Below are 14,846 nucleotides of genomic sequence, written 5' to 3' on the forward strand. Positions count from 1 at the left end.
CAACAACAATAAAAAACTTACCTCTTAAAAGGTTACATTTTGTGTTAAATTGTAACAGATTCAGTCCTGTTGCTAAATTATATACACAGGAATTTTTGTTTATCTTCTAGAATAACTCAATTAATAAAGAACTACTTTAATTTTTATTTTATTCAATTTAAATAGCTTCTCTGTTAATTATAGTTATTTAAACATAATCTGGGCTTCCCAGGTGGTGCTAGTGGTAAAGAACCTGACTGCCAATGCAAGAGACACCAGATATGCGAGTTTGACCCCTGGGTTGGAAGATACCCTGGAGAAGGGAATGGCAACCCACTCCAGTATTCTTGCCTGGGAAATCCCATGGACAGAGGAGCCTGGTGGGCTACAGTCCATGGGGTTGCAGAGAGTCACACACAACTGAAACAATTTAGCATGCAAGCAAACATAATCTATTTGGAAATATTTATAAAGTAATATTTGACTAGAATTTGATCTTTTATTTTCTTAGCAAACCAATCAATTGTAGGATAGGTATTAGGGGAGCGAGACTTTAAAGAATTAAGGTTTTTGAAAAGGAGAGAGAGATTTGAATTTTGGAAAGATAACTCAAGTGGCAGTGAAGAAGATGGATGTACGCAAAAGGTGGTGAGACGAGCCAGGGGCCTCCCCGAATGCTATAGAAGTAGTGTAAGGGAAGTTTGATGACTGCCTGAACTAAGACTGCTGTGCTTAGTCATTCAGTCCTGTCTGGCTCTTTGTGTCTCCATGGACTGTAGTTCCTTTGTCCTTGGGGACTCTCCAGGCCAGAATACTAGAGTGGGTTGCCATGCCCTTCTCCCGAGGATCTTACCAACCCAGGGATTGAACCCAGGTCTCCCGTATTGCAGATGGATTCTTTACCATCTGAGCCACCAGGGAAGCCCTGAACTAAGACTAAGATAGTGGAAATCATAGAGTGACTGACTTGACTTTTACAGGGGTTAAGAAGATATACTACTCTCTAGGATTTAGTGAAGGATGAGATGAAGGAGCAAAGGTCTTAAGAGTATTTCAGGCTTTGGTGACTAAATAATTGGGCACATGCTGTTCTCTAAGACAGAGAATGTAGAAGGAGGAGTAGGCTAAAAGTGATGATAATTAGCCTTCCATTGTGTCACAATACATCTGGGTGGAGATTTCTATGGTGTTTGAATTGAACGGTTCTAAAGTTCATGAGGTAGGTGTAGACTTAAGGGTAGATTTGAGAGTTATCTATGAAATTTAAATCTGTGAGGGCCCCTGGAATAGAGACAGAGACAGTGTTAAAGATATTAGAAATGATAAAAGCCAATTATTAGTCATTAGATTATATAATTAAATAATTTAAAGGACAATCCTTTATATGGCTGCAATTACACTGAAGCATTCCTAGAAAGTATTTGGCCATATTTAGCAGCCTTTATATTTTTAACCAGACACTGTTCTGGTGACTAAGAGTCACATCATTCAATCATATGAGTCATGTTTAGGCAAAACAACTTTTTAATGGATAAAATAATGCAGTATAATGTAAAAAAAATTGCTTATGTTGGATATCAGAAAAGTACTTGACATTTTATTCGTAAGAAATTTTCAAACAGACAGGTGGTCAAGAAAAAAGACGTCTGAGCATATTTGAAACAAGTTCTGAGTTTCCATTAATTTATGGTGTTGACTTACAGTTCATAAGTTATTTATTATATTAGGTTGGCCAAAAAGTTCATTTGGGTTTTTCCATAACATCTTATGAAAAATCCAAACAACCTTTTTGGTCAACCCAATATATTATTGCAATTCACATTATTATTTATATGAAAAACTACAGTGTGAAAGATACCTTTGCTGGGCATTCTGTGCAATGCAAAGATGAATCAAACTTAAACTGTCCTTAAGATATTGATACCTATAGTGCTGTATGGGGAACTAAGACAAAAACTTAGTTATACTTACCAGAAGCACAGAATTAAGACTCACAGACAAGTTTTAAATAAAATTAAGAGAACAATCTCATTTACAATAGTATCAAAGACACATAAAGTACTCAGGAATAATTTTTAACAAAATAGGTTTAAAACTTACAGCCTCAAAACTACAAAACATTGTTGAAAGAAATTAAAGATCTAAATAAATGGGAAAACATCCCATATTCATGGGGCAGAGGCATCATTATGTATTGTTAAAAAAGACAGTACCTATCAAATTGATTTATAGGTGCAGCAAAGTCCCTAGCAGAATCCCAACTGACTACTTCTCAGAAATTAATGAGCTCATCCTAAAATTCATATGAAATTGCAAGGGACTGAACAGCCAAAACAGTCTAAAAAAAGGACAAACCAGAAGGATTCACACTCTGCTTTCAAAACTTACTCCAAAGCAATGGTAATAAAAGTCTGATACTGGCCCAGCATAAATATGTATCTATGAATGAAATGTAAGCCACACATATGTGATCAACTGATTGTTTTTTTAAAAGAGTACTAGGACTAGTCCATGGGGAAAGGATCATCTTTTCTTCTCCAATATGGTTTATTTATTGCTTTATAAATTGCTGAATACATTTCACTCCAGTCCTTGATTATATGTAGATTAGAGACAGATAGCTTATTAATTACTACTAATATAATTAATTTAGAGGTATAATGTTTGACACAGAGCATTCCACATAGTAGAGGATTGATACATGTTTATAAAAGGAGGAAAACAATCAATTGTTCAGGTTAGTAATAAAGAAAGGGAGGAAAAGAAAGAAGAAAATAAAATGTGGTTTTTGTTCCCTGTTTCAAAAAGTTGGGGCACTATGATGGACCCCTAAGATAATTCAATGTTCACAGTTTGTAGGGGATTGGAAAGTACCAAAGTGGTTAAATGAGGTATCCAAGATTGAACTGGGGTCTCCTGAATTGCAGGTGGATTCTGTACGTATTGAGTATCAGGGAAGCCCTCCAAGATCACAGTGCTTGCTAATAATAAAGCCAGTAACACATTTAGGTCTTCTGATCCTTCACTCAGTGTCCCTTGAACTGCACTGCAATACTATTTCCCTGAAAAGCAATCTACTCAAGGCTATCAATGAAAGGATATTTTTTCTTGCTGCAGAAGATTGCTTGATTTATCCATAAAATAGATGCTTAATCATGGATGCTAAAATAAAATGAGGAAGGAAGTGTTAGTTGCTCAGTCATGTCTGACTCTCTGCAACCCCATGGACTGTCGCCCACCAGGCTCCTCTGTCCATGGGATTCTCCAGGCAAGAATGCTGGAGTGGGTTACCATTTCCTCCTCCAGGGGATCTTCCTGACCCCAGGGATCAAATGTGTTTCTCCTGCATTGCAGGCAGATTCTTTACCATCTGAGCCACCAGGGAAGCTTAAAGTAACGGCTAATTGAATTTATGATGTGTTGTTGTTTATTTTTTTTGTTACTGTGGTTGAATTGAACATTGAAAAAGAAACAAACTTCATAGGAGCTGATACCCACAGAGCGAATATATGCCTTTCGAGATCTGAGGCAATAGGATTTAGGTATCAGACTAACATCAGGGTACTATTCTAATTTTTCCTTTAAGTTTATAAATTCTTTCCATATGAGGCAAGGACATACATGAAATTATCCAGTGGGATTCCCAGATCACCAAAATTCCTTAAAAAGTCTCTGGGAGTAGGCCCAGTAATCTGTGTTTCAACAAACCTTTCAGTTCACCTCAAGTATCTTAAAGTTATGAATCACTGCGTTGCTCCACAGCCATCAGCAATTGTATCTAAAGCTCTCTGAAGTTGTTCCACACTCTCTCCTTTCTTTCCATGCTAACCTATAAATTATCTACATTGCCAGAAAAAAATTATAAGATATAAATCTGATGATGTTATTTCATTCTCCATTCATTCATCAAATATTTATTGAGAGTTCTAGGCCTTCAGGGAATAGCTGTGAATACAAAGGACAAAGATTTCTATTCTTGTGGTGCTTATATTCAATGTCTTTTATTCCCCACCAAATTCCCCAATGACTTCAGGATGCGTAGAAAAGAGGTCCAAACTCCTTTGTATAATGAGCCCAGCACTCAGTGGTCCAGGCTTTCTCTGAGGATTTGGTTCTTGTCTTGCAACCCAACCACACCATGCAATTGGTTTCTTAATTATATTCATTTGCAAGGTGATCCATCCCTTCCCTAGGGGAGCCCCCCAACCCTGTTCTGTTCCTTTTGGTAAAACCTTCATGTGTTTTAACATTCAAGAATTATGTGTGACCCTGCTATTTTTAAAATGGATAACCAATAAGGACCTATTGTATAGCACACGAAACTCTGCTCAATGTTATGTACTGGCTTGGATGGGAGAGGTGGGGTTTGGGGGAGAATGGATACATGTATATGTATGGTTGAGTCCCTTTGCTCTTCACCTGAAACTATTGCAACATGATTAATTGGCTATACCCCAATTCAAAATAAGAAGTTCCAAATATAAAACAGAAAAAGAATCATGTATGGCCAAAACCCACAAGAAGAAATAGATGATCTGAATAGGCCTATATCTATTGAAGAAACTGAATCAGTAATTAATAACATTCCAAGACAGGAAGCACCAGGTCCAGATGGGTTTACTGATAAATTCTAGCAAACACTTAAGAAAGAAATTAGACCAATTCTATACAATCTCTTTCAGAGGGCAGAGTAGAGGGAACACGTCCTAAGTCAGTCTATGAGAATACCATTACTTTAACACCAAAACCAGAAAGCGACAAGAAAAAGGGTGGAGGGCAAAAAGAAAAGAAAACTTCAGGCCAGTTTCTCCCATCAACACAGATGCAAAAATCCTCAACAAAACATTAGCATATCAAATCCAGTAAAATACAAAAAGAATTATACACCACAACCAAGAGGGGTTTATTCAAGCAGACAAGCCTGATTCAACAGTGTAAAACCAATTTAATCTACCACATCAATACAGTTTTTTAAAATCATATGATCTTATCATTTGATGCAAAAAAAGCATGTGACAAAATCTAATACCCATTCATGAAAAAAAAAAAAAAACCTCTCAATATACTAGGAAAAGCGGGAACTTCCTCACCTTGATAAAAACTGTGCAAAAATACAACAGCTAATGGCTTCCTTGCTTCCCTGGTGGCTCAGCATATTAAACAATCCACCTGCAATGCAGGATATGCAGGTTTGATCCCTGGACGGGGAAGATCGCCTGGAAAAGGAAATGGCAACCCACTCCAATATCCTTGCTTGGAAAACCCCATGGACAGAGGAATCTGGTGGGCTACAGTCCATGGGGTTGCAAGAGTCAGACATGACTTAACAACTAAACAACAACAATAATAATGTCTTACTTAGCATTGAAGAATTCGAAGTTTTCCCACAGAGATCAGGTAAAAAACAAGGATGGCCTATCATACCACTCCTTTTCAAAATTGTACTGAAAGTCCTTGCTTAGGCAATAAGTCCTTGTTAATGCAATAAGGCAAGGAAATAAAAGGTATACATATTGGTAAAGAAGGCGTAAAGCTCAAAATGGCAAAGCGATGGAAACAATATAAAGATGAGTGGTTGCCAGAAGTTGGTGGGGGAGGAAGGATAAATAGGCAGAGCATAAAGGACTTTTAGAAAAGTGAAAACAATCTGTACAATAATGGATATGTGCCATTATACTTCTTCCACATCCATAGAATGTACAACACAAGTGTGAACCCTGAGGGAAATTGTGGACTTTGGGCAATTATGATGAGTCAATGTAGGTGCATCCTTCATAAAAGTTGTATTTCATAAAAAGTGAATGGTGTTGATAATAAGGGAGGCTATATATATAGGTGGGAGGATTGGGTATGTAAGAAAAATGTACCTTCCTCTCAATTTTGTTGTAAACCTAAAGCTGCTCTAAAAAGTTGTCTTTAAAAAAAAAAATCAGGAGGAAAAAAGTCATGTGTTCCATGAAGACTTGTCTTCTCTCCTTAAAATGTGAAATGGCAGCTTCCACTTTGGTGTCCATATTGTATACTAATTTATAGGTAATCCTATTTTTATAGATGTGGCTACATAAAATAAAATCTGTATATCAAGAAAACAAGATAAAAAGTAAATGTAAACTGGCAAATGTTTTCAACAAATGTGATAGTCATAAAGTTATACGTATATAATATCTTACTGAATAATAGCCAATAGGAGAATGGCAAAGGATCTTGAGGGCTATAAGGAAGAAGATATTCTTAAACCAGTCTCCATCCTGTCCACTGTCATCTCCTCTGTCCATACCACTGACATGGCCATGATTACAGGTGTGTGGAGTCACACTGTATAATTATTGCACAGAGGGATGGCATCACCAGAGTTTTGTACTACATTTAAAATCTAAAGCTTTTAAACAACAGGATCCCTAAAAAAAATAGAATAAATATCAGCAACAGACTTAAATAAGTGATGAGGATCCATAAAGGCCAAAACAATCTTAAAAAGGAACATAGTTCGAGACTCCCACTTCCAATTTTAAAACTAACTACTGTGCTACAGTCATCAAGACTGTGTGGTATTAACATAAAGATGGGCATATAAGCAATGGGATGGAATTAGAAATTTAAAATATACCTATACATTTTAGTACAACTGATTTTCAATAAAGGTACTAAGACAATTCAATGGGGGAAAGTAGTCTTTTCAACAAAAGGTGCAGAACAACTGGAAAAGAATAAAATTGGACTCCCTAGCTCATATCATATACAAAAATTAACTTAAAATAGATCAAAGACCTAAACATGAACTAAAACTATAAAGTTCTTAGAAAAAATATAAATGTAAATCTTTGTGACCTCAGATTAAGTAATAGTTTCTTAACTATGCTACCAAAGGCATTACCAAAAAAGAAAGAATAAATAAGTTGAACTTCATCAAGATAAAGTTTTGTGCTATAAAAGACACCAGAAAGGAAAATAAATGCAAAGAATGAGAGAAAATATTTGCAAATTGCACATCTGATAACATTTAGTGTCCAGAATATATTTCAAAAACTCTCACAACCAAACAAAACACAACCCAATTAAAAGTGAGCAAAAATTTGAAAAAAATTTCTTCAAAGAAGATTCACAAATGGCCGAGAAGCATGGTCAATACTGAAAAGATGCTTGACATCATTAGTAATCAGTGAAATATAGATCAAAGGAACAACGACATACTACTTCACAACCACTAGGATGACTATAGTAAAAAAGTCAGACAGCAAGGAGAATTGGAAACCTCAAATACTGCTGATGTGAGTGTAAAATGGTGTAGTCACTTGAGAATAGTTTGGCATTTCTTCAAAAAGTTAAACACAGAGTTACCATATGACCCAGAAATTCCATTTGTAAGTGTATATCAAAGAGTATTCCACAAAAACTTGTATAACCAAGATTTGAAGAAGCATTACTCATAATAACAAAACAGTGGAAAAAAATTATGCATTCAACTGATGAATGGATAAACAGAAACACAGTATATCCATTCAACAGATTATTAATCTATAAGAAGAAATGAAGTACTGATTCATGCTATAATATGGGTTAAGCTTGAAAACATCACGCTAAGTGAAAGAAGTCCAATACAAAAGGCTCCATATTATATGATTCCATTTGTATGACTCGTGGAGAAAAGGCAGGTCCATAGAAACAGAAAGTAAGTTAGTAGCTACCAGAATCTAGTAATGAGGAATGGGGAGCTATTGCTAATGGTTTTATCATTCTTTGAGGTGATGAAATGTTCTGGAAGTAGATTATGATGAGGATTGCACAACTTGTGACTATACTTAAATTCACTAAATTGTACACTTAACAGTAGTTTGTGTTTTATCTCAATGCAAAATAAAAACATAAATGATGAATACATGTAAAAAAACAATGTCACAAGCAATCAAAGAAATGTAAGTCAAAACAAGTTGTTTTTCTACTGCCCTGCTAGATATTATCAAAAATAAAAATAATGCTGACAAAAATGATGACCTCATATATTGCTGTAAGAACTGTAAATTTGTGGGCCCTTCCTGGAAAAGAATTAGGAAATATGTATTAAGAAGCCTAAAGTGCTGATTCTATTTAACCTAGACATCTGAGTTTTAGGAATCTAAATTCCTTACTTACTAGACCATATAGAAAAAGGACCTTTATATCTATTATGAACTTTCCATTCCTTTTGAGCTAAGTAGAAAAATGAGTCTCGCCCTTTCCCTGAACCTTATATGGACTCTATGTCATGGTTTCCATCATCTATTTTCTTACTTCCACAACTCAGTTCTACTTTATTGATGTGCTCTGGATGATTTTAACATCCAGATGTATTCAAAATGTTTGACAGCTCCCCTTCATCTTTCCCTACAATACAACCAGATCAGTTACCATCTTAGTGTTCCTGAATCCTTCTTTCATTATGTTATTACCATAACTCTCTATCATGTGTTCTCCTCCCCCCTCAAAAAAAAAAAACAGGCTATTGCCTGCTTTGCCTCATCATAATGTGGACTTTTTCTGGAACTAGACTGTTTGAATTTGAATTCCAGCTTTGCCACTTGCCAGCCAAGTGGTTCAGGTCTCACTTTCCTCATTACATGGAATTATCATGAGAATTATATAATTATTACATGAAAAGTCGTCAGAGCAGTGCTGGCACATAGTAAACCCTGAATTTGTGTTGGTGTTATTATTATTATTATAACTAACAGAGGATAAGATGGTTGGGTGGCATCACCAACTCAATGTACATAAGTTTGAGCAGGCTCTGGGAGTTGGTGATGGACAGGGAAGCCTTGCATGCTGCAGTCCATGGAGTCACAAAGAGTTGAACATGACTGAGCAACTGAACTGAACTGATTATTATTATTATCATCTCATAGAGATACTATGAAGCTCAAATAATGTGTATGAAACCGCTTTGTAATGCACTATCCTCATAGAGGACCAAGGACTATCTTATTTTCTAATGACTTACAGTGTACACAGTAAATTTTCAAAAATTTGCATTGAAATTAAATGTTATTTTATGACCAAATCACTGTTGACTTTTGGGTATGTCTAAATAACATCACATCAAGATAACTCACAATCTTGTTATATATACACTTGTGTCTTCCACTATGTTAGTGGTCTTTTCAAAGTAGAGTCTACAATGGACAACCCACTGCAAGCAAGGAAGGAAAAGTTTTAGGAATTCTGTCTACATTTTTTCTTCATCTTTTGTAAATTTTTATTGTCTGGAATATATCATTACTAACATGTATAGAATTGCTATGCAAATTCTATAACATGTAAGTAAATGTATACTGGAAGTGCAGGCTTAAGACAGTTTTACTAAATGGTGTACTGTCTCAAAGGTCTGGAGATCAGCACACTAACCCACAGTATGGTTTCTCTCCTGGTGTCAAACTGATCTATTGAAGTCCTCCTAGCACACAGTTTATATTTCTTTGTTTCCAAATCTGACTCACAACCAATTTGTTTAAAATGAGAGTATGACAGCCACTCCTTTTCAAGCTGCAACTTGCATTCTTCACACCAAGACTTAGCCACCACCAAATGTAAGTTCCTTAAAAGACAGGTCTGTATCTGGCCTATTTTTGCATCTACCCGCACACCCCCACCTCCCCACCACACAACAGGGTTTTCTATAGTAACTGGCACATAACAGGCTCCACATAAATGTTGGTTGAATGCATATAATGACACAGTGATTGATTGCTATTGGAAGGCAGGAGAGTGTGCTGGTGAACAGCAGAAGCTCAGATCCTGGCTCTGCCACATAACAGGGTGACCCTGAGTCTCAGAATTGTCCTTTGGGAAATGAAGCTGATTAAGTAAATGGACTCCCCTGGGGTGTCCAGTGGTTAAGAATCGCCCGCCAATGCAGGGGACACGGGTTCGATCTCTCTGATCCAGGAAGATTCTACTAAGTCCCTGCACTGCAGTTATTGAAACCTCCATGCCCTAGAACCTGTGCTCAGCAATGAGAGAAGCCGTTGTAATGAGAAGCCCTGGCACTGCAACTAGAGAGCAGCCCTTGTTCATTGCAACTAGAGAAAGCCTACAGGCAGCAATGAGGACCCAGCATGACCAAAAATTAAATAAATAAATAATGTTTTGAAAAGTTAGTAAAGAGTAAAATCCATTTCTTGACTCAAAATATTAATTTAGTAGCGTAATTTAATGGAGAAAATGCCCTCAATTCATGAAATAAAAAACTGGGCAATTACCATGTAGTGTGCATTTTTCATCAGCAGTTCTATATACTGAAGTGGTACAGCATGCAGTTATATAGCATCTTGAGTTTCCCGTATCCCCCCAAGAGGTAAGACAATGATTTCGCAAGGAGTTGTGCCCCTTCAGTATGAGTATGCAGAGAAAGAGTGAGTGGGAGGAAGGGAAAGATTAGATAATTATTTCCATCTTATGAACATGTGAGAGAGATTGCTTTGTCATTTGGCATTTCAAATACTGATTACTGTTAAATCAACACATCCTATTACATTAATATAGCTTTTAAACTGTAAAAAAATAATTTTGGTCAATGAATTATTTGTCTATGTTGAAAATCCCAAAGAATAGCAACAATACCAATACCACCTCCTGGAACTAAAACGCAGTTCTAGCAAGATTTGAGGCTACAAGATTATATACGAAAGTGCTTTCCTATATACCTGCAATGAATAATTGGAACTTGAAATTCAAAACACACCATTTACAAAACTACCCAAAATACAAAATCCTGTGCTTAAGTATAGTTCTAACAAAATATGAACAAGATCAATATGAGGAAAAGCACAAAATTCTGATGAAAGAAATAACAAATGGAAAGATATTCCATGATCATGGATAGTAAGATTCAATATAGTTAGGATGTCAGGTAGGATGTGAGTTCTGATACCTCCCCAATGAAGATATGCGGATGGCAATAGCATGTGAAGGATGTTCAACATCATATGACATTAGGGAATTGCTAATTAAAAGCACAGTGAGGTACAATGAAACATCTATTGGAATGGCTAGAATTTAAAACACTGACAACAGCAAATGCTGGCAAGGACGTAAGGCAACAGGAGCTCTCATTCATTGCTGTTGATAATGCAAAATGGTACAGTCACTTTGGAAGACAGCATGGCAGTTTAATACAAAGCTAAACATAGTCTTACCATATGATCCAGCAATCATTCTCCTAGGAATTTATCCAAATGAGTTGAAAATGAATGTCCACACAAAACCCTGCACACGAATGTTTGTAGAAGTTTTATTCATAATTGTCAAAAGTTAGAAGCAACCAAGACATATCCTTCAATCAGTGAATGGAGACACAAACTGTAGTACATCCATTCGATGGAATTTTATTCAACAATAAAATGAAATGAGCTATCAAGCCACAAAGTCAGGGAAGAACCTTAAATACCCATTGCTAAATCAAAGAATCCAGTCTAAAAAAGCTACAAACTGCATGATTCTAACTATATGACATTTTGAGAGGCTAACCGCAGAGACCATAAACAGATCTGTGGTTGCTGTGGGTTCAGAGGAGGGAGGGAAGCATGAATCAGTGGAGCACAGGGAATTTTTAAGGATAGTGAAACTATTTGCATGATTCTGTCATGGTGGATACAGGACATTACTCATTTGTCAAAACCCATAAAACTGTGCAACACAAGAAGCAAACCCTAATGTCAACTATGGGATTTAGTTAATAATGATCTATCAATATTGGTTCATCAACTCTAACTAATGTACCACACAAATGCAAGATGTTAATTACAGGGGAAATTGTACAGAGGGAGGGTGGGTATGTGGGAATTCTCTACATTCTCCTCAACTTTTCTGTAAACCTAAAACTACCCTAAAAAATAATAGCTGTTATCAAAAAATGTCCAAAGTAAGTAAAAAATGCCACAGCAAATTATACGTATATATATATATATATATGTATAAAATACTTAAGTATATGCCTATACATGCATTCAGATAAAATAACTATACATCTCTTTCTCTTCATGATAATTTTTCAATCTTAGTTCCCTGACCAGGGATCAAACACATTCCCCTGTAGTGGAAGCATGAAGTCTTATCACTGGACTGCCAGGGAAATCCCTTCATGATAAATTTTAAACATTATATTCTGCTATTTTCCTTCTTCTAATATAATGCATTTATATGGACTGTCAATGGAAAGTGAGGAAATGCAGAGAGTTATGCTAAATTAAGTTCAGAAAAATTTTGGTAGTGAAGGGAACTAGGATTGATGAGTCTGAGGGCTAGGAAAGAATTCTTTTTAAAGGATATAATGATGCCAACTCTAAAAAAAAAGATACTGTTAGCCCCCATTCACTTTTATTCTTTAGTTATTTCACTGTCTTTCAAGGAATATAAGTAAATACTAAAAATATAAAACTGCATACCAACAGTACATATAAAATTTTGCCAATGAGTTAAAATGTGAGGAAAAGAAACACATACCAAGTCATCGATGTTGACCATTAGAACATTCTGATATGCTCCACCGTCTTTACCGTTAATGTCACAATCAGATGATGCTACTGGCAACAGAACAAGGATCAGGGGAGGAATTCCAAAGATATACCTAAAAGAAACTGAATTCAACAGTAAGTAAGAATCAGCCAAATGTTTTAAGTCATATTATATCATCTGATGGCAGTGTTTCAACTGGCCTGACCACTAATTTCTAAGAATTTTTAAAATGTATCTTGCTTCTGCAGAGTGTAGGAAAAAACTCCAAAGTTCAGTATTATGTAACAGCCAAAGTAAGACAATATTTTAGAGTCTAGGTTTCTTTCATTTTAATTCAGATATAACTTTGGGATAGTGCAGAACAGGTGTGATGACAGCAAAGTCTCTTTGCTCCGTCGACAGAAAAACAGGTCAACTATAGGTTAAAAATTAGAAATTCTTGAAAGTTTATGATCTACGGCACATGACTGTATATTTATGTAAAACTTGGTGGCTGATCAAGTGTCCAGCTGTTTCCTGGAGGCAACATTGCAGGAGGTTTATCTCCACGGTACGACACTATGATTATATTCTTTCTTTTTAATAATGGACCTTAGAAGACTTACCTTTCCCAGAACTGGCACAAAGTTGACATTTATATTATAAGACTCCTTATCTTTTCAGTATCTTCTATTTCTAAATGCCCAGAGACCCATATTCTCTTCAAACACAGCCCTGTTTAGCTTCTTGACATGTTAGGAAAACAATAAATGAATTCATGCCCTGTTAATGAATTATTTATATCTGTTTTTAAATAAGTGTTCTTAATTAGGGGCATTTTTTAATCAAAAGGGATGAAATTATAAATGACATCATTTTTGGCAATAGTAATACACTGATAGAAAGCCAGTGATTCCCTGAGGCATTAAAATCTGGTTTTATGGGGACTTACTGTATTTCTTCACAAGCTTTCCAGAGTGCCTTGTTTGCATCTTTCTGTAAACTATTGAGTATTGATGACAATGTATTTCCTGTGACTTTCACCAGTGAACTTTAACTATTCTCCTTGAGTGGAAGACTACTCCTGATTAAGATTACCAACAATGCTGCTTGGCACCCAAGGAACTAAAGACTGTCAAATATATCATAAACTTCCTGATAATCTATTACATCATTATCTGTCATACAAAAGTGAGTAGCTCTCCCCATTAAATTATGCGCCGTTAGTGACCCATATATTTACAATAGAGAATGTAGACTGGGTAGCAGATAGAGGAACAAACATGAATCTCACATCGAATCTTCATATGTCACTGACATTGAAAAAGGTAAGAAAAACGAAATGAGAGGCAGAATCTACTCAAAGCTCTGACACTAAGTTTCTGTAGGCATGATGAGCAAGAATTCACTTAGGACATTAACAATGATGATGATGCTAGTTACCTTGAACTGAGTACCTGTCATGTACCATCAGTGCCTTATACTTACTGTCTCTAAAGATCAAAGGGTCCTCCAGGTAGTTAATCTTTTTGTTAAACATAAATAGGAGGTGCCAGGTCTGGATTCTCTCCTGAGCCGATTGATTCACCAGGATTTGATCATAAATGCCCATAACCTTTCTAAAAAATAATTTTATCTATTTATTTACTTTTGGCTGTGTGGGTTTTCTTTGCTGCGTGGGCTTTTTCCTAGTTGCGGAGCACAGTTTTCTCATTGCCGTGACTTCTCTTGTTGAACAGCACCAGCTCTAGGGTGCACGGGCTTTAGTAGTTGTGGTCCCCGGGCTCTGGAGCACAGATTCAATAGCTGCAGTGCACGGGCTTAGTTGCTCTGAGACATGTGGGATCTTCCCAGATCAGGGATTGAACTCATGACTCCTGCATCAGTAGGTGGATTCTTTACCATTGAGCCACCAGAGAAGCCTACCCATAATCTTTTGATAACATGTCATCATTTTGGTCTAAATGAAAACTACCTCCATGTTCTATTATCTATCTCCACCTCTCCTTCTTCTACTATTGTCTCTCCCACCTTAAGATTCTCAGACAATGAGAATTGCTAATTATTTAGCGTCCTAACTTTGTAATGAGGTTTGTATAGATAGTGCAGAGCCAAACTTTTTCTTTTCTCTGTCATCTTAAAGGTGTCTGGCAGGGATACTTCAGGAGGAATAGAGGATAAGGAAAGTTTATACAGCATATAACTTGAAATGAGCATTAAAGGAATATTAACAACATAATTAAATATTAGAATGAAAAAGAGACATTTTTACTATTGTATATAAATGTTATTTCAAAGGTCCACATTTTACACTTTGATTTAGGAGGCAGTTTTATTTTTTCTGAGCACTAGTTATTGTGCCCTCTTCACTCCAAATTTCAGTAATGAGTGCTTCCAAAATT

General features: G+C 36.1%; 1 protein-coding gene across 2 annotated transcripts in view; it reads right to left on the reverse strand.

The window, feature by feature from the left end:
• IL7 (interleukin 7) overlaps positions 1-14,846 on the reverse strand; it is a 50,559-nt gene that overhangs the window by 31,716 nt on the left and 3,997 nt on the right. For both annotated transcript variants that reach the window (XM_043880405.1, XM_043880404.1), the window contains exon 2: positions 12,454-12,587. In XM_043880405.1, the coding sequence (XP_043736340.1) occupies positions 12,454-12,587 (134 nt within the window). The remainder of the gene's footprint in view (positions 1-12,453; positions 12,588-14,846) is intronic.

The sequence above is a fragment of the Cervus elaphus genome, chromosome 21 (assembly GCF_910594005.1).
Source record: "Cervus elaphus chromosome 21, mCerEla1.1, whole genome shotgun sequence".
In the NCBI taxonomy this organism is placed as follows: Eukaryota; Metazoa; Chordata; class Mammalia; order Artiodactyla; family Cervidae; genus Cervus; species Cervus elaphus.